This window comes from Panthera pardus, unplaced genomic scaffold (assembly GCF_024362965.1).
Source record: "Panthera pardus isolate Hobbes unplaced genomic scaffold, ASM2436296v1 HiC_scaffold_7, whole genome shotgun sequence".
NCBI classification, from domain to species: domain Eukaryota; kingdom Metazoa; phylum Chordata; class Mammalia; order Carnivora; family Felidae; genus Panthera; species Panthera pardus.
The window spans coordinates 72,028,915-72,053,923 of record NW_026527002.1 but is presented as its reverse complement, the minus strand read 5'-3'; the positions used below and the strand labels follow the sequence as shown (position 1 = coordinate 72,053,923).

General features: G+C 44.1%; 1 protein-coding gene and 1 non-coding gene across 4 annotated transcripts in view; one reads left to right on the top strand and one right to left on the bottom strand.

The window, feature by feature from the left end:
- The window catches only part of ADCY8 (adenylate cyclase 8), a 221,143-nt gene that overhangs the window by 140,803 nt on the left and 55,331 nt on the right, over positions 1–25,009 (top strand). For all 3 annotated transcript variants that reach the window (XM_053896102.1, XM_053896101.1, XM_053896100.1), the window contains one exon: positions 10,367–10,467. In XM_053896102.1, coding sequence (XP_053752077.1) covers positions 10,367–10,467 — 101 coding nt within the window. The remainder of the gene's footprint in view (positions 1–10,366; positions 10,468–25,009) is intronic.
- On the bottom strand, positions 13,779–13,884 carry LOC128775413 (U6 spliceosomal RNA). The gene has a single exon (XR_008420134.1). It is a non-coding gene; the product is annotated as a U6 spliceosomal RNA (small nuclear RNA).

The following is a 25,009-nucleotide window of genomic DNA, read 5'->3' as shown; positions in this document are numbered from 1 at the left end:
TCTTTTGTGACTTGCACATTCGCCTTGTCATTTTTCATTGTGGTGCTCACCTCGGTCTTACTGATTTGTGAGTGTTCTTTATATAATGAACCCCAGAACATTTACGAGAAGGTGATATTTATCAGCCTCTGGTCCTCATTTCTCTTCTAGGACAAGGCTCTTTATTTACTATTTATGAAGCTTAGGATGGAGAAGGCAATTAATTACAATTACGTATGGATGTTGCCAGGCCAAATAAACTGGCCTAATATTTTTAGTGCCTGAAGAGCTCAGTAGCATAAGGACACTTACCTGGAGTGACTTCATTAAGCTTAGTGTTCAAAAACAATATCACCACCTCAGAATGAGTCAACTTCCTCGTCTCAAATAAAGGTTAGGCTATGTTTAATATATAGTTCAAAATTTGTTTATGAGAAGTTATGCTTTTGGTGTGGGCGTTTTGGGAGTCTAAGTATTAAAATCAAACCATATCAACAATGACTAAATTTCCTTCTTTTCTTCAATGCTGGCATCTTTTTGCTAAATTCCAAAACCTTTTTCTTTGAGAAAAGACCTCCTTATGTGATTGTGAAACTTTCAAGTGATAAAAAGTCTCCTTGTCCTAGGCTGATATTTTTCCATCTAGAAGATCATCTGGGGTTCTTTTGAAAATACAAATACCCACCCATTACTCTGTCCCCAAGATTCTGATTTTTCAGGGGGAGTTACATTTAGGGAAACACTCTCCCAGGATTCCTTTGTCCCAGGTTGGTGGCCACCTTTCTCTGTCCTTGGCCATATGTTAGGACTTGGGGTTGTCCCTTGCCTTACACCCTCAGAGATCAAGGCATATCAGAAGGTCCTAGATCCACACTGGATGCCAGTGTGGCCTCAGGCAGGCCTAGAGGGAATGTCTCTGTAGAGCTCACAGTGTTCTAGGAGCTCAGACTCTGGAGTCAAGCAGACCCGGGTTCAAATCCCACTTTGGAAATAGAAGCAGGTGTAAAGGAGGGTTGATGAATTTCCTGGTCATTAGTGGATGCTGACAAGTTGAGAACTTTCCATCTCTCGGGTGGACTTTTGTAAGCTACATTTTATCTCACAAGTGTCTGGTCTTTGTTAAACGCCAGAGGAAGAACTTACTCTTGATTACCGGATAGACATGCTTGAACCCACTTCCTACCAGTTACTGACTGGGTGACACAGGACAAGGTGATCTCACTGAGATGATGACGGTCATAATATCTGCCCCTCATTGGGTTGTTGTGAATATAAGATGACATAAGACTCAGAGAATAGATGGTGGAATAAATGCAATAGTTATTCTGTTCCCTTCCTTTCTGATTAATCCTTTGCCGATCCAAACCAGGATGAGGCAAAAATAAATAAATAAATCTCACACTTTTAGAGCTTCCTTAAAGAAACTAGCTCATTAAAAATGGTGGGAGGTGACCATCTCACTGTGCCTTGTGTACCAGGGGCACAGCCTTCATAAATTCGTAATCACAAAGGTACATAAAGGTGCACACAAACTGAGTGCACACAGACAGCCCGTTGAGGGAGCCCCGCATTGCCTCTCAGTCACTGGAGCACACGCGTGGCCCCCTTGGCCCCCTGGGATGTATTTAACTAGGTAAGGGTGATTCAGGTGTCTTTTCTCTAAATGATTTGATTACTCCAAATTCTCTATTACAACCGTCTTCCGAGTAAGATGAGAAAGATCAGCTCTTTAAGAGCATTTGGTGTCCCAAAGGCCATGCCTTTCTTCCCCCCAAAACCAAACCAGTGAAGGACTGTATGTTTCACACATGGGTCTCTTTCTGCCGTTGCAAGGACTGTCCTTCCGTCCATGCTTGTGACTCCCTGGGAAGCCCGTCAGGCTCAGCTCAGAGCATGTGCTGTGTGCTGCCTGCTTCAGACACAGACCGAGACAGAAAGACACGGCCTCCACTGCCTTCCAGCCGACACTTCGGCTCGTGACCCCGGGCAAGTCTCTGAGCTTCCCATCCTAGAGATGGGCACGGTAGTGTTGCGAGGAAGCTGGCATTTGCTGATCACTTTCTTATCAGGCCCCACCGTAAGCGTCTTATATTTGTGACCTCACTTGATTTTTCCAACAGTCCTTTCATGTAGGGGTTCGTTTCGCTGTTTGATAGAGGAGGGAGGCTCAGAGATTTGGGGTAACTTTCTCAGGGCTCAAACATGTAGAGGACAGCAGAACGGGGATTCAAATCTAGCTTTTTCCAAAACTCGGACTTTTTCTACCACACTGCACAAGATCTTATTGCTTTCAGGGTGCTTCTTTTCATATAGTTTGGAACGTGTTGAGGATGGGGCTGGCGGGGTGCATGGGAGGGATTATTTGCATGCACACATGCATACATGTACACACGCATGCACAAACAGGTACACACATACCCATGCACATGCACAAACACATAGCCGTGCATGCGGCAAATACCTTGGAGGCAGAAACAAAACAATCTAAATTAAACCATGATCATTTCTCTCATTCTCTGTTTGCCTCCGCTACATACACACCCATGCACAGACAATATACACATACATATATGTACATGCTCGGATGTGCACATATATGTGCACATTCATGCATGTACATGCACACGAATACATGCACACACAGGCACATGCATAGACGTGTACACATGCATACCTGTGCACACACCCCCATGCACATACACAGGTGTACATGCATACATATCCATGCACAAGCACAGACACGTACACTTGCATGCATATACACACCCATACACATGCACAGGCGTGTACACGCGCATACATGGGCAACCCATGCACAGGCATGTACAAACGCACACGTGGCTACATGTGTGCACATACATGTACACACAAGGCACTCATGCATGCATGCACAAACAGGTACGCACACCCGTGTACATGCACAAACACATACACATGAATGCACGTACACACACATGCACAGACAGGCACGCACACACACCCATGCACAGATATGTACACATGCATATATGCACACACACACGCACACACGCACGCACACACGATCCACCACGTGTTCCTGGAAGCACCCAGATAAAACAAGGGCACCCCCATCATTCGCGCTGCCCACACACGTGTGAAAATGGAAGAAGCCAATAAGCAGGCACGTGAGACAGCTCCATCCATCTCAGAGCAGTGGACGTAGGAAGGTCGAGCCCCGGAATTGCCCCTGCGCTGTGTATCCGAAAAGAAGGCTGGGTGTGAGCAGTCAAGGAATGAACCGTGTGAGCCGATGACTTGAGAGAGCAGGCAAAAGCAGAGAAGAGCCACCTCAAAGACCAAAGGCGTTGGTAGACAAAGCTATGGGCGAGCTTCCTTTTCCACTCGCAAGTCAGCGATCAGAGCTCGCCCACTTTTCCAGTAGTAGGAATACCTGTCATGGATAGTACTTGGAACGAACCGAATTTTGCCCTGCGTACTTTCAATACGTTCATTTAATGCTACTTTTTTTTGCTGTCCGCGGCTACATGAAAGCAAGCATTTGTCACACAAGAGAAACTTTAGATAAGCCTTTGGCTGAGCACCATTGGTTCTTATCTATGTTCAGAAGTTCTCCCCGTTTTATCTTTTATGAAGAGATCAAAGTTAAGTGGGGGCTTGCAAGAGTTGCAGAAAAACGCATCACAAACCTGGACATTTCTTTTTCCTCCTTCCCACCCACTCCTGTTGAAGTTACAATGACTGGAATGGCGTCATTAAGGAGGAATTGTGGCAGAGGCTAGGCGAATGAAGGAATTTTCTAATAGATTAGGAGGTTGGACTCTGGAATTAGGTAGTGACAAAACGCATTTTTTTTTGGAGACACTCAGAATTTGGCGGACCACTCCGTTTCTTACTTTTTAAATATGATTTATGGTCACATTGGCTAACATACAGTGTATACAGTGTGCTCTTGCTTTGGGGGACAGACTCCCATGATTCATCGCTTATGTACGACACCCAGTGCTCCTTCCGACAAGTGCTCTCCTAAATGCCCTGGAGATGCAGAGAGGTAGGACTATGGAGCGTGAACCAAATGGTCTCAGGTGTTCTCTCTTATTTTTCTGAATCGGATACGTCCCGATCATTTCAATGACCTTATTTTTGAAGTCATTTTTTAAAAATAACTATTCTGTTACAGTATCAGGTTACTCTTGGCTTTTTACTGCTCTTGTGAGGCCCAGAATGGTCAGAATATTTAGGCCACCTCCTTCAGGCGGGAAGAACAGGTTTCAAAGATTTCAAGGAGGCTGAGGAAGAAAATCCATCCCTCATTCAAACAGTAGCTTTGTGAGACTCCCTTTATATTCATGATATTGTCCTGTAAAATTACTGCTATTTCTAACACCCTCCAGGCGGTCAAATGATATCGAGGGTCATTTCACTTGTATCTTTTCATCAGACCAATTAGGTAGCTTTCGGCCCACAAAGCCAATATTTTCAGAGTCAGACGTACCAATTCCATCTATGGAAGTGCAGTATAGAATGGTAGAATTAGGATGATTTCAGCCCAGAGGACATTGGTCAAGTTCTTAGAGCAATCTTAATTCTCTTCATATGTAGACATCACCAGCACCTCTAAACAGGGGCTTCTAGGCAGGGAACACAGGAGTAGTTACCACTCCCTGGAGCTTATCATGGCTTGGGGAACTGGGCCAGTCAGGAAAGAACCAGTCTCTCCTCCCAAGGATGGGACGTTTGAGAGAGGGTGGGCTAGAAGATTTGGGCTGGAAGCTTTGTAAAGTCCTGCTTGGGATTCTCACATGTTAGTCAACCTCCCTACCAAGGAAGACCAGAACATAGTAGCCTAATCCATGAAGGATATTGGGTCACTAAGGGTCTTCTGTCATGCCTGGGGTAGTGTCCTCCCAGGCCTCATTCTAAGCTGTCCATTTAGATATGTGCTAGCCTGATTCCTTGTGAGTTTATTAAAGATGAAGAAATCTATCTTTGTTCAAAGGTCAGGTTACTTGGGAAGAAGTCTGATAGTGAGACGTTCTTCGGACGCACTTGTCACTCATAGAATTGCTTTCAGTGATGATTTGGTTAGACACTACACACCAAGATAGAGAAGGCTGTCTATTTCAAAATATGAACTTAGTGAAAATTAGACCCTCCCTCTTTTATTGCAATTATGTCTTTTACCCACAGGATCAATTAAGGGTGCTCTAGCCATCGTCACACTACATAATACATGAGTTTAACAATAGAAGTTAAATTCCTCCATTCACTCGTGGGAAACGAGCAGATTGCCCCGGTTGAGATTCTTCTTTACTTTAGCAAACATGCTAGAAAATGATCTTGTTTCCAATTAGATTTGTCCAATGATGGAATTAGGCTCTCAAGTGAGGGGTTGATTTCCCCCATCACTGGAAATCTTCAGGCAGGAGTCAATGGCTCATTTCTGAGAGGTTTCACTGAGTGAAACTGACATTAGTCAGCATTGGACCAAAGTGACAAATACAGTCCACTCCTCCTGAAAAATTGCATAATCTCACATACACAACTGGATAAAAAGACAGTGTGGTTGTACTTCGGACAATTAACTAGGTCATGGCTTCAGTTAGAAGTATTTTTTGCATCTTATAAGGATGCAAGTATTTAGTCAGTACCCTTTAGCTCACTCAGAGCCCAAGTAGAAAATCTAAGAGAAAAGGATTGCTTCTGTCCCACACATACCGAAAGGTTTTCCAGGCCTATATCGGGCACAAAAACAACATGGGAAGCCCTGCGCCTCCCCTCTGAAAGGTAGCTTCCCTGGTCACACCTTTCTGGATGAAGAATCTAGAATGGGTTTTTTCCTTGTGTGATCAAACTTGGTTTCCGGGCTCCCTTGTGATAGATCGAGGAACCCTTAGATCCTCATGGCTCTGATTTCATTCCTGAAGATGCCTTTCAAGAGAGTGCAGGGCCCACATCCCCAACGTGAACAAAGTGGAACGCACGTCCTTCCTGCCCCACCTCCCCGGAAGAGGTGCCAAGTCTCAACTTGATCAAACAAGTAGGAAACTTCTATTTTTCAAACAACGTTTTCATTACTTGTATGGTTCCTCTCATGGTTACACTTAAAGTCCACTGTGTCTTAAGAAAAGGGCCCTTAACTTTGTATTGCTTTGGGCTGAGGACTCATTCATCGGTCATGGAAATTCAGCAGTGCCCCTGTATTAAACTCATTCATAGGGTGTCTCAAAGGTCTATCTTTTTTTTTTTAAGTTTGTTTCATTATTTTGAGAGAGAGAGAGAGAGAGAGAGTATGCAAGAGGAGCAGAGAGCGAGGAAGAGAGAGAATCCCAAGCAGGCTCCATGCTGTCATCATGGAATCCAGTGCGGGGATGGATCTCATGACCATGAACGAATTTTGACCTAAGCGGAAATTGAGTCAGTTGGCCGAAAGTGACTATGCCACCCAGGTGCCCCTCTAAGGTTCATCCTTAGCCCAGATCATGCTTTACCCTCATTCTAACCATGGCTTACATAGACTCAAATTTTCAAGACATTCCCTTTCTTTGTATCATGAACCACATTCCTGAAATAGAGCAAGACACGCTATCGTGTACCCTACGACGATGGCCCTGCCTTCGAAACATCAAGGTAGCAGCAGATCGTGCAGCCAATGAGACGTGGCACTCCGGGGTCAAACTCTGGATTCTCTACCGAAAATCTGTAAAGTCCTGGTTGAGTTATTCCATTATTCTAATCCTCAGTTTCATTTTCTGCAAAATGGGGATATGATAAACGGTATCTTCCTCAAAGTGCTGTTGGGATAACCAAAAGAGATCATCCACATAAAGTACATAGCGTGGTGCCTACCTTGCACCAGGCATTAGTTATTATTCTTCAAATATGTTGCAAGATTTTGACCATTTCCTGAGAGTCTTACAGATTCAAAACAAAAAGTAATCCAAGTTCTAATCTAAGGCTTCAAAGAAAACATTTGTAATTTGTTCCAAGTGGCATGCACTCTTAATTGGTACCAATTCCAACAGTTGGCTCAGGTGCTGGCTTCAGGCATTTTCTGCTCTCAGACAGTGGTCTAATGGAGCGAACCTTCCTTTGAGAGCCAAGAGATGTGGCTTTTTGTCTGAACTTTGCCACCAATCCCCCCAACTGACCTTGACAAACCCTTTCTCTATATCTGATTCCCAATTTCTATATACATTCTCTTGCAGATGAATTTATATATACAATCTCTTGCAGATCAAGGGCTCAGTGAATTATAAAGGCCCAGTGGTCATTCCCAAGGACTCCTTTCCTAAAGGTCCCTGGGGAAGTGGAGAATTCCGCACACTGTTAGAAGATCTTTTGGGAGGAAGGGGAAGGAGTAAGGGCAGGATTTTTAACTAAGACAAAAAAAATGAGATTACTATTCCCTTTCTAACATAATGGACCAATCAATCAGCCACGCTTCAGGGGACCTTACTGAATACAAGATACCGTTGTCTGTAGAGCAATAGAAGACAGCATTCTAGAAGGCAACCATGCAGTTGAAAAGCAGGCTTCAAAAAGGTAACATTCATAGCAATCCAATAAGTATAATCAATCAAGTAAGTATTATCAAGATAAGTAAATCAAGTATAGGGAATATGTGTATGAGGACGTCGCGAGCCCTAAGCATCTGCCGTAGGCACTTTTCTTGATGAGCAAACTGTGACACAAAGCTTAGTAAACTTGTCTGGGGTCCCGTAGCTAGTAAGTGTTGGAGCTGGGGTTCAAATACAGGTCGTCTAGCTCTAGATTGACCATTTTGCTCATGACTGAGACTTCAAAGGATAAGTAAGGCCAAGTGAGGATGGGACAGACATGAAGTGAGCAGTCTCTGACTGTGGCAGGAGAGAGGGTACTTGTAACTTAATATAGCCAGCGTGTTCAGACCTTCACGAGTCAAGAGGAAGTGAAATGAATCACTCCCCAATGTCAGTACCCTATCATCCTGAACCAATTAGGCATTGTCTTGCCATAGTCCTGTTCTCCTTTGTGTTTCCAAAGTAACAATGCACTCCATTCTGAAACCCAGTATTTCATATTCGATTGACATCAGCTTCCCAAATATTGCAAGGCTCTTTCTTGTGACGGTGCTGGAACTGGAGTTCAAACATGAGAAAAAGGGAATGTATCATTAAATTCTAGCACAAATAGGATAATAGCATTGAGAACCTGTGAGTTGTATTAATCCCCCATCTGACAGATAAGAAAAGTGAGATTCAGAGAAACTGGCGTCGCTCATGGTGGGGGCACTGACTGAGTGAAAGATCTGGAGGCAGAGCGAGTCTCCCAGCCTGCCATCTGAAGAAAACGAAAAGCCTAAAGCCATGCGCACTTTAGGCTGGACAAATGAGGACTATGGGGCATTTTTAAAGCCATCGGCAGGAAGCATTCAGGAAACGAAAGGAACTCAAGCTTGGGGTCTACAGGAAATACCTTTTCACAGTAAAAATAGACCCAAAGTGGGAAGGAACCCTTGGCAAAGGAGCAAGTCCTCAGGCACTGGGAGTGTCCGAGTGGAGGGTATTTAGAGCCCCAGGGTGGCCTGCCCCAGCTCAGAGGATAGAAACCCACTTGCTCCAACAAAGCAGAGAAGATCATCTGATGGTCACCAGCAGGCATTGGAGTAGACACCAGGGATGCCACGGGAAGGCTTCCTGAAGGCGACGATCCATGGTAACGCCAAGGTGCTGTGCTAAGGGCGGTGATGATGGGGAGGCAAAACGAGAGGAGAGGGACTAAGTACGCTAAACATTACTCGTGCTGTTTTCAAAATCTCATTATCAAATCTATATGACCAAGCTGGTGTGAAATCCATCCGTCAGCTGACAAAGAAGAGTCAGATCTTGTGCAATTAGCTGTTAGAAGAAATTCAGACACCTATCTGTCCTTGAATTAACTGTTCTGTGGCTAACTTACTGATTTCCCAGCTGGTGTGTGTGGGCATGCCTCTCTCTGTGCCTGTGCCCCGGTCCTAGGTAACGCTCTTTGCAGCCCCTGGTGATACGGATTGTCTGTAGTTTTATCGGGAGTGAAGATGGCATGTCGTGATCCTTTGGGGGAATATTCCAGGTTCCCGTCCAGATACCAAGCAGGTTGTCAGCATGCAGACAGAGGCCTCAGGACTAGGGAGCAGAAAAAGCATTGTCCTGAAGCCGCAGAGAATGTGCGGTCTCTGAGCAATGTTGTGCTCCCCCCCTGGAGAGCTCCAGCTACGGGACACTGACTTTCCCACGTCCTGGCAGTAACACTGAGCACTCAGGTCAGCCTAAACCCCGGGCCACACCAGGATGTAGGCGAAGAATAAAACTCAGGTAACTGTCGATTGTCACCAGCAGTCCGACCAGTTGGACTGATACTGTTTCATCAACCTGGCCCAGATCGTCTCTTGGTGCTGGGGACGCGGAGCCTGAGGTGTTGCAACGGTTCTATTCATTTGTTTCCTCTACGGAGTCACTGTGAAATTCGAATCCAGGATGACAAAGTTCCAAAGCCAGGCTTAGCTGTCTGTTCGCGCCCTCTCTGGCTGTTAGGGAAAATGAGGGGCTTGCTTGAGGCTAATTTTGAGGTCGTCTTCAGTTTTGAAAATCCTTTCCTCCTCCTGAAGGAATTGGATGCTTCTTCATTTAGTGACTCCCAGACGGTTCCGGAAACTAGGCAGGACTAAGGCAAGTTCACATTCAGTGTTGACCTTCCAGAAGCTTTTAAGGCTGGACAATGAAATTACTGGGCACTCCGGATCATCAAAATAAAGTTGGCACCATTCGCCGGGGCCTCCTCCCTCAGACAACAGAAGGGCATTGAGCATGCTGGTCAATCCGTTGGGTTTCCCTGTGTGGAATGAGAGGGCTTGCCCTTGCTAGAACTCTCTTAGGCTGCTCTCCCCTCTAAGATTCTGTGACCTTATTTTTTAATAGTTTCCATGAAAAAGGAGGCAGGAAGACTCAGGCAAAACCGTTCCCTGTGTTCCAAACCTAACACGAAATAGAGCGAGACCCTTCAATGACTCAAGTTTACTCATGAAGCGAGTCCACGTGAATTTGATTTGCGACGTTTATGGATGTGTGCGCTTCTGTTTTGTTAAAGTGACGTTAGTTCGGAGGAAGGAGAGCAGGAGAAACGAGCAGGGTCCCTTCCCGTTCCTTTTTGCTGCAAAGGGAATTGCATTCACTTCTGGGCTCTCGTTGGGAGGTTGGAGGGAGGGATGGACGTAAGACTCTGTGAAGGGTTAAGATATGGACTCCTCTTTTTAAAAAAAAAAATGTTTAAATGCCTTGTTTCTTCTTGCTGTTTTCCCGCCACTCCAAACACTGGTAAAACTTAACTCTTCCAGAAGTCCAGCTTTGCTATAAAGTAATTTATTCTCCTTTTTTTTTTTTAATTACAGTATTCTCAAATGAGGGATGAAGTATTCAAGTCAAACTTGGTCTGTGCATTTATCGTTCTCCTATTTATCACGGCAATACAAAGTTTGCTTCCTTCTTCAAGGTAAATACGAAAGGACTAAGTTATCAGGTGAAATGTCTTTGTGCGTTGATGGTCCCTCACCTGGAGCCAGCCCGCTGACCTTTTCAAAGGCTCAGAATTTAAAATAACAGGATCCAGGATCCACACGGAAACGTTGGCCAGTTATCAGTGTCTGTCCGGGTTGTCTTACTCTGCATCATCTCCCTGCTCTACCAAGGCAAGAGTCTTTCCCCAGTCTCAATAAAAACCACAACCAAAATCAAAATAGGCCCCCCTCTGATTTGACATTGCACCCACGAATGCGGCAAGTAAGTATTAGAGCCTCCCTCCCCATGGTCTCGTCCCTTTGTTAATGACCTCTTTGTTGTTCATAGATAAAGCATCATCATAGCTTCCTGGGCCAGCGAAGTTGGCACTTTAATAACACTGCAGACACCTATATGTGGCCAGTCACTGTTGCAAATACCTTACATGCAGTAGCCCATAAAATCCTCATGGCCACCCTGTGAGGTAGGTACTACTGCTGTCCCCATTTTAAAGAGGAGAGAACTGAGGCCCGGAGTAATGGAATGACTTGCACAAGGTCTCACAGTTGCAAATGTGACCGCCTCGATTCAAACCCAGGAAGTCTCCTTCCGGCGTGTGGGCCCTTGACGCTCCAGGCAGACACAGACTCGTATCGCACAGGTCCTGGGTGCCCCAGCCAGCATTGGAACCTAGTTCCGGATTAGTCTCGTGGCCATGCTTTTTGCCCTTCCTGTACTTTGAGGAAGCCCCTACCTGCTTTCTTAGGTAAATTCCCTTCTCCCAAAACTTACCATGAATTTTCCCCTTTGATGAGATCGACAAACACTTGTTAAATGTCTAATACAGGCAAGCGATACGCTAGACCCCGAGTATGGTACAATTTTGTGGGAGGAGGTCTGCATCCTCTAAGACACATTAGTGACGACTGTCCGGTTAATGAGCACTTATTACCTGGCAGAAAAATGTTCAATCCTTTGCATGGGTTGTCTCCACAAAGCCTCAAAGACAACCGGTAAGTGGGGGCACACTCTGATTCCCGTTTTGTAGATGAGGCTATATCCAAGGTCACATACCTATATAATGGCTGAACTGGGAGTTGAATCCAGAGACAGAGTCTGTGCTTTTTTTTTTTTTTATTTTTTATTTTTAAAAAAATTTTTTTAACGTTTATTTATTTTTGAGACAGAGAGAGACAGAGCATGAACAGGGGAGGGGCAGAGAGAGAGGGAGACACAGAATCTGAAACAGGCTCCAGGCTCTGAGCTGTCAACACAGAGCCCGACGCGGGGCCTGAACTCACGGACCGTGAGATCATGACCTGAGCTGAAGTCGGACACTTAACCGACCAAGCCACCCAGGAGCCCCAGAGTCTGTGCTTTTAACTGCTTACTTACTGTGTACCCAAATCAGCGACTCATTGTGAGCAGATGGTTTAAGGAAAAGTTGGCCAGAAAAAGTAATATTTTGGGCTGAGAAGAATGAGATCGAGTGGGGGAAGGTTCCCAGTCTTAAAAAAGAGCATTGGCAAAGGCACAGAGGTGCGGAAACCCTTGTGTTTGTAGAGTCGTGGCACATGGGAGGCTAGAGTAAAGGTTTATGCAAAGGTATGGTGGGCGCCATGGCTGAAAAAGGAATGAGCTAGCTCACAGGTGCTGTGTCCACAGTGATAAAAGGTGTTCAGGCACGATGACACTCAGAGAATGGCCATGCTTGATGGCTGTGGATGGGCAGGGATACGAGGAGGAGAAAGGTGGTGGCAGAGGGCGTGTATTTCTGAATCTGGCAACATTCCCTCGTGTCTGAACAGCTAGATAGCAGAACCAAAAACCTCATGGACTGTACTACAGCCAAAACAGGTGAGGCAGGTGCCCCATAAGTTCCCAAATGGAAGTGGGGGGCAACAATCTCCCAATAGCCCCAGGATTGGTGCGACGTCAGCGTCTGTGTGTGAGGAATCAGAAACAAGCAAGTAGGCACCTGTCACATCTGGGAACGAAAGGAGTCCCAGTAGAACCAACGAGGGGCTATTTACTGGGAAGTGTCATGGACCAGATTGAGAGAGCAGCTGAAAGCAGGAAGGGTTTGCCCAATCCGGCATCCAGGGAGTGCAAAGGGCCACAGCAAATCTGCAGAGCGTGAACTGTTACACACGAGGAACCCCCCCAAACTGACTACCCCATCTCCCTCCCAGGAGAGTGCCTTGGAAGGATCTCTGTGAGGGGAATCAAGATTACTCACAATACGTACTATAGAGGGGAAAAAAAGAAAGATAGGGTCCTTGTGAAAGTGGAAAGAGAATGTAGCCATCACTTTTTTGAATGCCACAGGAAATCAACTACAGAAACAGCTCTCCAGAGTTAAAATAATAATAATAATAATAATAATAATAATAATAATAATCTCTCCTAAACCACACCTATTTCGAAAAGCTCAGCAAAGTTAGTTTGACATGAAAATGAGCAACAACACATATTAGTAGCCGTTCCATACCCTGCTGTTACAAGAAAAAAGGGAAAAAAGTAGATCGATATCCTGAGAGTTGATGAAAACACTCCAAAAAGACAGGCCTGCAACATATGTCAAATCTTTAACCTACTCCTTCAAAAGGAATCGAAGCACTTAATGTGGTTCCAGACATGAAATAACAGCCTAAACCAGAATTAGAAAAACTTAGGCATTCGACAAGAGCGCCCGGGAAAGGAAGAAAAAGGACAAGACAGATTTCGGAAACAAAGACTTAACAAGAGAGAGCGTAGAGCCCATAAACAAGGCGAGGAATGCCTTAAGAGGAACAGAAGGTGCAAAGGAAGGATTTTTTTCATCAGAAAGAAGAGTAAAAGGGTTCTCAGGGCCCCTCCCCCACGCCTTCATGCCACATGGACAAGAATCCAGAACATTAATGGTGGATTATGGCTGAAAGGGCTGCAAGACACAGACTCTTTCTGAGGAGGTGTACTTGGGGGAGCCCAGTTTGAGAGGGGAGACAAAAAACAAGGACACAAGAGGAATTTGAAGCGGGCCATACATATACATACACATATACATATACATATACATATACATATACATACACATAAACATACCGTAGACACTAAACATAGCCCACCTCTGAGAGACAGTTACCTAAATCCTCAAAGTAAAGATCATTCACCTCCATTTCTCTTACCTGACACAATATGACCAGTGTTCCACAGAAAATTACAGGACATTCCAAAAGGCAAGAAGAGACAAAGCAATCATTAGAATCAGACTCAGGCATGACAAAGATGCTGAAATTATCAGAGAACCTAACATAACTATTTTTAATATATCAAGGGTTCTTCACAAATCTGTGTCTCATCCTCGTACGGGGCCATGCCAGTTTTCTGTGTTTCATTCCAGTTTTAGGCAACGTGCTGCCGAAGCGAGCACAGTATATTCGGTGTTCCGGCGGAAAAATTAGACACCGCGCAAGAAGAGATGGGCAGTATAGGTAGATAGAAGCTCTAAGAAAGAATCAAAAGAAATACTAGGAATGAAAACACTACAACAGAAATAATGAATGGGTTCGTCAGTAGACTCAACAAAGCCATGGAAAGAATCAGAGAGCTTGACTGTATATAGGTCAATAGAAACTCCCAAGTTGAAATACAGAGAGAAAAATACGTGGGGGAAAAAAAAGACCAAAGCATTTAAGAACTCGCTTTAAATATAAAAACTCAAATCAGTTACAAGTAAATGGATGGAGAAAGATATACCATGCTAACACTTATCAGAAGAAAGCTGTAGTAACTATATTAAGTTCAGTCAAAGTAGACTCAGAACAAGGAGAATTACCAGAGGTGAAGGAGGACATTACATAATGATAGATCAGTTCTCGAAGAAGACATTACCATATGGATGTCCTGTCTTGTATCTGTTTATGAAGCGAGTGTCAAAGTACGTGAAGCAAAACCTGATAGAAGCGAAAGGAGAGACAAATCTATTACAGTTGGTGACTTCAGCACTGCATCAGGGACAATTAGATGAAGCAGGTGGGACGGTGTTGAGGACATAGAGAGCCTGAACAGTTAGCCGGTGTTAGCTAATCAACTTTGATAGACTAGTCCATCCAACAAAGGAATATACAGTCTTCCAAGCTCACATGGGACATGTCCTAGAGTACATTCTGGGCCATAGGCCACACTTCACCAAATTTAAAAGAGTAGAAATTATACAAAGTATGATCTCAGACCACAGTGGAGTTAAACTAGAAATCAATAACAGAAAGATAGCTGGAAAACCGCCCAATAGTTGAAGGTTAAATAACACACTTGTAAATAGAGCATGGGCCAAAAAAGAAATCTCAAGAGAGATTTTAAAATATTTTCAACTCAATAAAAATGAAAATATAATTTAGCAAAATTGGTAAGATGCAGCCAAAGTAGTTCTTAGAAATTTATAGTAATAAATGCATGTATCACAAAAGAAAGATCTAAAATCAATCGTCTAAGTTCTCCCTTGGGAAACCAGAGAAAGAAGAATTCAAACCTAAAGTAGAAGACAAGAAATCGTATGAATTAGGGCAGAAATCAATGAAATCGAAAACAGGAAAACAACAGAAAAAACAAAACAGAAATCTGGTTTTCTGAAAATATCAACAAAATCGATAGACCCCTGGCCAAGTTAACAGAAGAGAGAAGTAGACACACACACACACACACACACACACACACACACACACACGTTACCAATATCATAAGAGAAAGAAAGGTTTTCACTACAGATCCCATGGACATTAAAGTGATAATAAAAGAATACTACATATAACTCTGTGCCCACAAATTTGATAACTGAGATGAAATATACCAACTTGTGGAATGAGACACAAACTACCCAAATCCACACAAGAAGAAAAAGTGAGCTTGAATAGCACTATATCTATTAAAGAAACGGAGTCAATAATGTTAAAACTTAGTAAAAAGTACAACACCAGACCTAGATGGTTTCACTGGTGAATTCTACCAAAGATTTAAAGAAAAAAATAATACCAATTCTACACAACCTCTTCCATAAGTTAGAAGTGGAAGGAACAGTCCCTGACTCATTTTACGAGGCCAGCATTATCCTAATATCAAAATCTAGTAAAGACATTGAAATAAAGGAAAACTAAAGATGAGGATCTTTCATCAATGTGGACATAAAAATTCTCAATGAAATATTATTAGCAGATCAAATCCAACAATGTATAAAAACAATTACACACCATGACTAAGTAGAATTTATTCCAGATAGGCAAGGTGTATTCAACATTTGAAAATCAAATGATGCAATCTACTGTATCAACAAGCTAAAGAAGAAAAAAATCACATGATCCCTCATTTGACACAGAAAAAGCATTCGACAAAATCCAATGCCCATTTAAAGTAAAAACTCTCAGAAAAAACAGAAATAGAAGGGAACTTCCTTAATAAATACAGTCTATAAAGAATCCTAAGTGGTGAAAGACTGGAGGCTTACCCCCTAATATCACTAATAAGAATGTGCTATCTCACTACAACTATTTAACATCCTGTTACACATTCTTGCTAGTAAAATAAGACAATGAAAAGGAATAAAACGTATACATATGAGAAAAGAAGAAATAAAACTATGTGTATCTGCAAATGATGTGACTTTCTATGTAGAAAATCCCAAAAAATCCATCAAAAAAAAAAAAAAACCCTCCTAAAAGTAATGACCAAGTATAGCAAGGTCACAGCATAGGAGATCAATACACAAAAGTCAATTGCTGTGCCATATATAAGCAATTCAAAATTGGCATTCAAAGTTAAACAATATTTTTTAAAGCACCAAAAAGTCATCCCTGGGTATGGATCTAACAACCTATGTACAGTATCTGTATGCATGAAACTAAAAAAACACCAATGAAATAAATCAAAAAAGATTTAAATAAATTCTATGCTCATGGGTTGAAAGACTTGATATTATTAAGATGTCAGTTCTTCCCAAGTTGATCTATAGATTTAATACGGTATCACTCAAAATCCTAGCAAGCTGTTTTATAGATATCAACAAACTGATGCTGAAGTTTATATGAGAAGGCAAAGGATGTAGCATAATCAATAAAATACAAAAAAAAATCCAACAACAACAAAACTAGATTAGTCACACTACCTAATTTTAAGACAATATAAAGCTACAGTAATCAAGAAAGTGTGACATTGAAGAAAGAATAGACACATAGTTCAACAGAAGAGTGAGCCCAGAAATAGATTCACACTAATATATATAATTAACTGGTTTGTGACAAGGTGCAAAGTCAATTCAATGGAGGAAGAGTATTTTTTCAAGAAATGGCACTGGAAAAATTGGACACCCATATGAAAAAAACAAAAAAGAACCACAAACCTTACATCCTTCACAAAAAATGATTCCAAATGGTTCACAGACCTAAATGCAAAGTATAAAACTACCAGAAGAAAACTTAGGAGAAATTGGTGATCTTGGGATTGGTTGGGAGTTTTTAGATATAACACCAGAATCATGGTCCATGAAAGAGAAAACTAACAAGTTGGGTTTTATTGAAATTAAAATCCTGCTGGGTGAAAAGCACTGTTCAGAGAGTGAAAACACAAGCCACAGACTAGAAGAAAGTGTATTAACTCGCATACCTGATAAAGGACTTGTATTCAAGATATACAAAGAACTCTTAAAACTCAACAATAAGAAAACAAATAACCCAGTTTTTAAAATAGGCAAAAGATCTGAACAGACACCTCACCAAAGAAGATTAACAGATGTCAAAAAAGCATATGAAAAGATGCTCAATATAATTTTCCATTAGGGAAATGCAAATGAAAACAACAATGCTATACCAACACATATCTATTACGATGACAAGGGCCAGAAAATAAGGAAGTATTAACACACACACACACACACACACACACACACACACGCACAATGATGGGAGAATGCCAAAGGGGCATGGGGGACAATTGGAAAAACTCCCCAGAGCCAAAGCTGAAACAACCTGAGTAAGAAAATAAATAAAATAGAATTGGGTTATAACCCAAAATACAAAATAAATATCAATGGATTGATACTGATAGAAATAAGTGATTGAGTGAATAAATTAAGAATTGAACAATCTCCCATTCAGAAAAATTCCAAATATTCTATGTAGCTACTCTGTCCTCAAGGAGGTAGAGTTTAACTCCTTACTCCTGCGGGGGAGTGTGGCTATCCTAAAAGTATCTTCCTTCCAAAGAGTACGGTATGAATGGAGGGAAAGCATGAAAAAACAGGACACATACTGTCTCAGCTGATGAAGGGTAACATCAAATCAATAGGGATAAATCACACTGGTAGGATGTGATGAGACTGGCACATAACCTTTGTGGTCTTCCTTTCAAAAACCCATAACCTAATCATGAAGAAAATCAGATGACTTCCAACTGAAAAACATTCTACAATATGCCTGGCCAGTACTCCTCACAACTCTCAAGGTCATTTAAAGAAAAGGAAGTCTAAGAAATTGTGAGCAGAGCCTATGGAGATATGACAACTTAATGAAGGTGGTTTCCTGGATTGGAGACGCAAATATGGAAAGCCCTAGAAAGAATGTCCAACCCAGTATTTATGAGCATGAGGGGCCAGACTGTGCTCTTGAAATAATACTCCAGTTTTTGTTTTTAAAAAAATTTTTGGAAATATTTGTGATTCCAAGGCTGGCGCCAGAAATACACAAGGTAGACTGGAACATCTTGTCCTACTAGAAAGTAAGGAAGCCATCAAGTTTATGAGCCATACTAAAGGACTCAGAAGCCACATTGAAGAACTTTCACTGTCCTAAAAGGGAATAATTGGAGCTTTGGGGCAGATAATTGTTAAAATGTTGAATGAAAACCTGGTCAACTATTTTTAACTTTAGAAGTGTATAATGACATTTTTTAAAAGTTGCTAACCATTGGTAAATGATAGAGAACTGATTGTTTATCTTGGAAACTAGAAAAAAAAAGAAAAGAAAAGAAAAAAAAATTTTTTTGTCTTTCCTGCATGAAGTGCACCACAAAATTACCAAACAGTAGGTGAATGGAAACATCATCAAATTGTTCAGGCCAATAATTTTTAAAGAAATTATAGAATTAAAATATCACCGTTTTCCAACACCCCAATGACTTAATGGATCTAGGAACTGCACAGAAGCAGAGACAACCATGTCTCCTGATGGAAGAACACAACACATCTATAATCTTACCGAAGGGATTGAGCCCAAGTGATCAGGCCGTTGAATCCCGCTTCCGATTTGCAAGAATCATGGAGGATGAAGTCTGCTGAATGAGTATGCAAAAAATCCAGGCAGTGGGAAATGCTGTCGGTCAAAGGTAATGTTTTCTTCAATAAATAAATTGTAAGGAAAATAAAGGGATAAAGAGAGAATCTGTAGAGTTTTTTTCAAGACTTACAAGATAAAGCAAATTTAATTTAAAAGTGGCCAGGATTAAACTATAATGTCTAATGGTAGATGATAAAACTGTAAAGAAAAGGAAAAGTGATTGGTGTTGAAGGAGAGGGTGATAACTGGGCCTAGGGATGGGCTTTCAGACTGCCCTGCAGAGTTCTGTTTCATGGATTCAGTGGTCATTACAAAGGCAGACATGTTCTAATAACTAATGAAGCTATATTTCAGTGTGGTTTCTGTATGCTTCAGTTTACAATTAAAAAAAAAAGCTTTGAGAGAGAGAGAAGGAAAGACGATGTACCTCTGCTAAATTGAATGCCTATTATGAGCCAGACCTGTGTTAGATGCTGGGAATAGATCAGTGAACAAAAAAAGACCAAAAGACCCAAAAAATATGTTCTCCTGGATCTTCTAGTCTAGCGGTAGGAGATAAATAATGAAAATATATGCATATGTCTAGATGTATATGCCATATATATAGCTACTTATATGCTATATATAGATAGATCCATATGTAGATATGTCTATGTCTATGCTATGCATATAGATGATGTACAGACCGTGTACATGTATTTTCTACATATATGAATGTACATTCATATCAATTCTACATCAACGAATGAATCAGGAAAGGTACCAGGGAATGCCATAAGGAGGTGGGTTTCCTGACTCCCCAAGAACCATGTAGGGCCCAGGGTCTCAGGGATGGTCTCAGGGTGGTGAGCTGTGAGTGATGGCAGGGTCTTGCCAGATTCACCCAAACTTCCCGGACTGTCCTCTTCACTGCAGTCAGGGGAGGTGTGGGAGCCGAGAAGGACCATATCTGGTTCATGCTCCCTCCTGACTCCTGGAACACTGGGTGTTGACATTCCCAACAAACATCTTTTATGTGTCCATTTGTGCCGGACCCGGGAGGTACACAGTCCTGCTCCCTGTCATCATGAAGGGGGGGTGGAGGGAGGCAATTAGCTGAAAAGCTAGAATATGGTGCAAAGACTCTTATGGTAGGGCAAGGGTAAGGTGGAAGAGGATGTGTAGGGGTGAGGTAAAGCAAACAGATCAAGGCAGGCTTTCCAGAGGAGGTGACTGTCATCTCAGCTGCCTCCTGATGGAGCTGGCTGGGTCCCGGGAGAGGACTGAGAAGGAGGTGAAGGGTTTGCAAGCCTTGCTGAGGAATTGTAACTGGTTGGCAGAGAAGACATTATCGAAGCGTTTTAATCAAAGAAGCGCTATGGTCGGCTTTGCGTTTAGAAGGATCACACTAACACGGAAAATGAATAGGAGGAATGGTCTGTCGGTTGGGAAGACCAGTAGGAGGTGGCTACAAAACCCTGGGTGAGAAATGGCAGTGGAGTAGAGAGGAAGAACTTGTTAGACAGGGCAGAGATGGGCTGGTGGGGGCCCGGGGGGTGGGAGACAGAGAGGAGCCCAGGATGGGGCTGAGCATCTGGGCTGGCACCAGGGCAGAAAGGGTCGTGCCAAAAGGGAACTGGTGTGGCACTTCCCGTGGCCTGGGCAGGCTCCCTTCCCAAGTGCCGCGACCAAGGAAGGTGAGCCAGCCCCGATGCCTGGCTCCTGGCTTGACGGGAAGAGACCTGGATCCGGGTGCACCTGCTGGCCGGCGGGAGTCTCTGACTCTGCGTTGCTAACTGAAACACCAGCCAGCGCCCAAGCCCACTTGCACAGCGAAGAGAAAAAAACTGACAGTGAAGAAAAATTCCAAGTTGAGTTCTGACCAGACGGTCCTCGTGTTGTGGGGATTGAGGGGTCCCTTTGCCCCAGGCAGGGCACAAGCTTTCATTAATGTGCTCGTTTCCTCTCCCACTCATTTTGTTTCTGCTTGATTCTTCACGACTCAACAGATGGTAGGTGCCTTTCACTTTGCATTTCTTCCATTATGGACTTTTTAGCAGAGGAGACCATCCTTGCTCATGTGACCGAAGCTAATTCCCAGCCCCCAAAGCAAAATTGCACGGACCCTGGCAAAGACAGTGCTTGCTCGGCACTTTGCTGTAATTTCCACATGCACGCAGATGTTCCTCTCCCAGTGGGCAAACTGAGGAAAGAACAGAAAATATCTTTTGTGATTATAGAACAGTGTATCTCAGTCTACATGCATGGTGATGAGGAGGTGGAGGACAGACAGGAAGCGGGCGAGGTGGGGGGAAGAGGGAAGGAAGGAAGGAGAAAGAGAAAATATGCAAGCAAGAGAGGAAGGTTAGAAAAGAAAAAGGAAGGGAGGGAGGGAGGGAAGGAAAGGAAGGGAGGAAGGGAGGAAGGAAAGAAGGAAGGGAAGGAAGGGAAGGAAGGAAGGAAGGAAGGAAGGAAGGAAGGAAGGAAAGGAAGGAAAGAAGGGAAGGAAGGAAGGAGAGGGAGGGAAGGAAGGAAGGAAGGAAGGAAGGAAGGAAGGAAGGAAGGGAGGGAGGAAGGAAGGAAAGGGAGGGAGGGAAGGGAGGGAGGGAGGGAGGAAGGAAGGAAAGGGAGGGAGGGAAGGAAAGAAGGAAGGGAGGGAGGGAGGAGGAAAGAAGGAAAAAGGAAGGAAGGAAGGAAGGAAGAAAAAGAAAGAAAGAAAGAAAGAAAAGAAAGAAAGAAAGAAAGAAAGAAAGAAAGAAAGAAAGAAAGAAAAAGAAAGAAAGAAAAAGAAGAAAGGGAAAGAAAGAAAGAAAGAAAGAAAGAAAGAAAGAAAGAGAAAGAAAGAAAGAAAGAAAGAAAAGAAAGAAAGAAAGAAAGAAAGAAAGAAAGAAAGAAAGAAAGAAAGAAAGAAAGACAGGCACTGGATCTTATTATTTTCTGTGCATCTTACTAGCTGTGTGTATGTACTCAATCTCTCTGGAGCCTCAGTTTTCTCATCTTTAAAATGGGAATAACAATGCCAACTTCTCAAGGTTGCCACGAGAATTAAAAGAACTGTATCCATTTTGCTAAATTCTGGTTTCCTTCCCTTTCCTGAGCCGTAACATTTTCATCTGTCGAAGTGGCTAAGAATACCTACCTCTCAGGGTTGCTATGAGGCTCAAATGTACTATTGGACTCATAGGCTCTTTGCAGATTTTGAAGGGTGATTCAAATGTCATTTTGGGGTATGATCCAATTTCCTGTTCTTACTGTACCACAAGCTGCTAAGGCTATTCACCCATCCGCATTGATCCTTGCCCCCCCACCCCCACCCAGCAAACATCCGGTCATGCTACCAGCCCAGACTCTGCTTTAAAGACAGACTGCTGAGAACAGTTAGAACTTCATGTCCACAAATGATTTGGATAGAGCTGTTTGCAGATCCTTTGTCATTTTTTTCAGACTCGATTTCAGAAATGAAAGGTTTCCTTGCCTCTTACGTCCAGCAACAATGCAAAGCGAATTCAGAAACCCTGGATGCCCGAGTAGCTCTGTAATTAGATTTGAAAACTACAAATCGTTGTTCTGATGTTTGTGTGCGCAGAAAAGAAATGAACCCCGGAGAGCGGCTGCAGGGATTCTTAGAGGAATTTTATACGCAGCGCCAGCGCCCTGCATCTTGTAATTAATACTCTTCCCGTAGATCCTTAAAACGCCTTCGGTCTTCTGGATTTCACTGTGAATAGAGAACTAATGTTGCTCTGAGTTCGTATTACGTGCGAAGCATACTGCTTTATGACTTTTAACCTCAGAGCCGCCTTTAAGAGGTGCACTTAACAATTCTGGCTTTGCAGATTCACAGGGATGCACAGAAGAGTTAGTTACCTTGCCCGAGGCTGTGTCCCTGGTTAGGCTTTGGAGCCATCGGTTCAAACACACAAGATTTTGTTCCCTCTTGCCGCTCACTAACCCACACGCCTGCCTTGTCCCTCCTGCTTTGGCTTGTTCGGGCTCCTGTAACAACGTACTCCAGACTGCGGGCTTATGAATAACAGAACTTTATTTCTCAGTCGTGGAGCCTGGAAGTCCAAGATCGAGGCACCGGCCAACTCAGTGTCCGGCGAGAGCCTTCCTCCTGGTTTGTACGTGTGTCCTCACGTGGAGGAGGGGGCCGGGGAGCTCTTGGGGGGCCTCTTTTATGAGGGCACTGGCCCCATTTGTGAGGCCTCCGGCCTCATGAGCTGATCACCCCCCAAAGGCCCCACCTCCAGATACCGTCAATTGGGCATTAGGGTTCAATATACAAATTTGGGGAAACGTAAGAAGTCCGTCACTAGCACTGCCCTTTCCTTCGTTTCAGTAAACCCAGAAGGGAAGGCCGATCACTTAAAATCACGTTAGGGCTTCAAGTGGGTTCTGTGTGCAAATCCCATGCGCAGCGCTCCAGCATCCCGAAACACCCCACCAAAAGCGGACCCCAAAGCACAAGAGCTAAATGGGCAACAAAGCACCCGTTTTGTAAATGTCCAAGCAAATGCTTGCTTTGTCTGTGCAAACCCATGGTGAAGGCTGGAAAACAGGATGTGAAAGTCATGAGACTACATGATGTCCATTCTGGACCTCCTGCATTTCCACCTGTCTCCCCGACTCTACCCTCCCACACCAGTGTGGGGTCTCACTGCTGCGATCCCCAGAAAGACCTATACAAGGCACATACGCCCCCCTGCCCCAGTGCCAAAGGAATTGGGCAGTTGCCTGTTGGTAAATTCCTGGGGGCACGTGAGCTTCTGCTCAGGAAGAGATGGCCAGGCCTCTTCTCCTAGGGAAGGTCATGCCTCTGGCTTCCCAAGCAGCGTAGTGGATCTAGAAGGAGGAGAGGGCCAGCAGCTGAACTTCATATAAACATCGAACTTAACAGTGGCCCTGCCTTCCAAGAAGGACCAGGTCCACTGAATACCCCAGACAGGCTCTGATCAGGCTAATAGCAGACTCCTCCCGGAGGCAAGGAGATAGAGGGGCTAGGGAGTGGGGGAGAATCCTTTTCCCTATCAAAGGCGGTGAGGGGAGGAACAGCCCCTGCTCTCCCCACAAAAGCAGACGTCAGTGAGCGTTTATTGAGCGCGCTGTGTGTGCTCAGCTCTATACTAGGTGTCAAGGAAGAATCCAGAGAAAAGCTGAGCTTTGAAGGCCAAACAAGACATTCCCCCAGGAGAGAGCACAGACGTAGAAGCAGCACAGTCCTCAGGGCATGTGGCCGAGTGTTGCCACTGGAGGGCAGAGAGGTGAGAGAGGGAACCCAGGGCAGCCGTCGCGGCCCCGCGCGGCCTGGAGGGCCACAGACTGTGTCTGGATGGCAGTGGGGGCCACCCGAGAGATGAGGCTCCCTCTGAGCAGCTCTGAAAGTGGCCTCTGCAAGCTTTGCTTCTGAAACAAGCTCGCGCTCTGAAACAAGGCATTCGCATTCTCAGTGGCTGCCTCGCGTTGTTGAGATGCACGGGCCTCGAAATCGGCCCCTCTTCTCCGGGGACTGTCTGACAAAGCATTCCACCTGCAGCTTCCTTCATTCGCCTCTCCTGGGGCCCCCAGTATGATGGTATGCCGTTCAGCAGTGTTTTCCCCAGCCTGTCTGGGGGGAAGCTTCCCGTCTGCCCAGAGCCCTCTGGGAACCCACTGCTGCACAGACCTTCTGTTCTCATCTAGAACTCCTGCAGAGATTTCCCGTCAAGGTGATCCATAAAATCAAAACTGTGCCAGTATTTTTTTAAAAAGGGAAAACATAAAACCTCCCACAATGAAAGCTGGGGGCCGGGGCGGGAGAGTCACTTTCCAGCCTTGGTGATGCTTCAGCAGGCACGGGGGTTTGCGAGGCTTGGTTACTCCCCCACCTTACAAATGTCTCCTCCCCTGCCTCCCCTGGTGCTATGCGTCCTTTCCTCCTGCGCGTTCGACTACACTTCCTAAATTCCCTTCGCTGCCTTCTCCTCTTCCGGCCCCTCAGCTTCTTCTGTGGCTTCGTCTGCGGTCCCCTTACCTCTCACCCTCCTTGGGCAAAGCCTTCCTTCTCAGTTCTTCAGCCGCCACCTTTTCACTCCAGACCCAGAGTTCCACAGCCGCCCCCTCTGACTGCCTAACCTTCTGCATATCTCTGGCCAGATGATCCCCAAGCACCAAAAATTCAGCTGGCCCCAAATCAAATTCCTTATCCTTCTCCTCTACCGGCCAGCTTCTCTTCCTGCATTTACCAGTTAAGACGGTAAAAGCATGAGTGCTATCCTT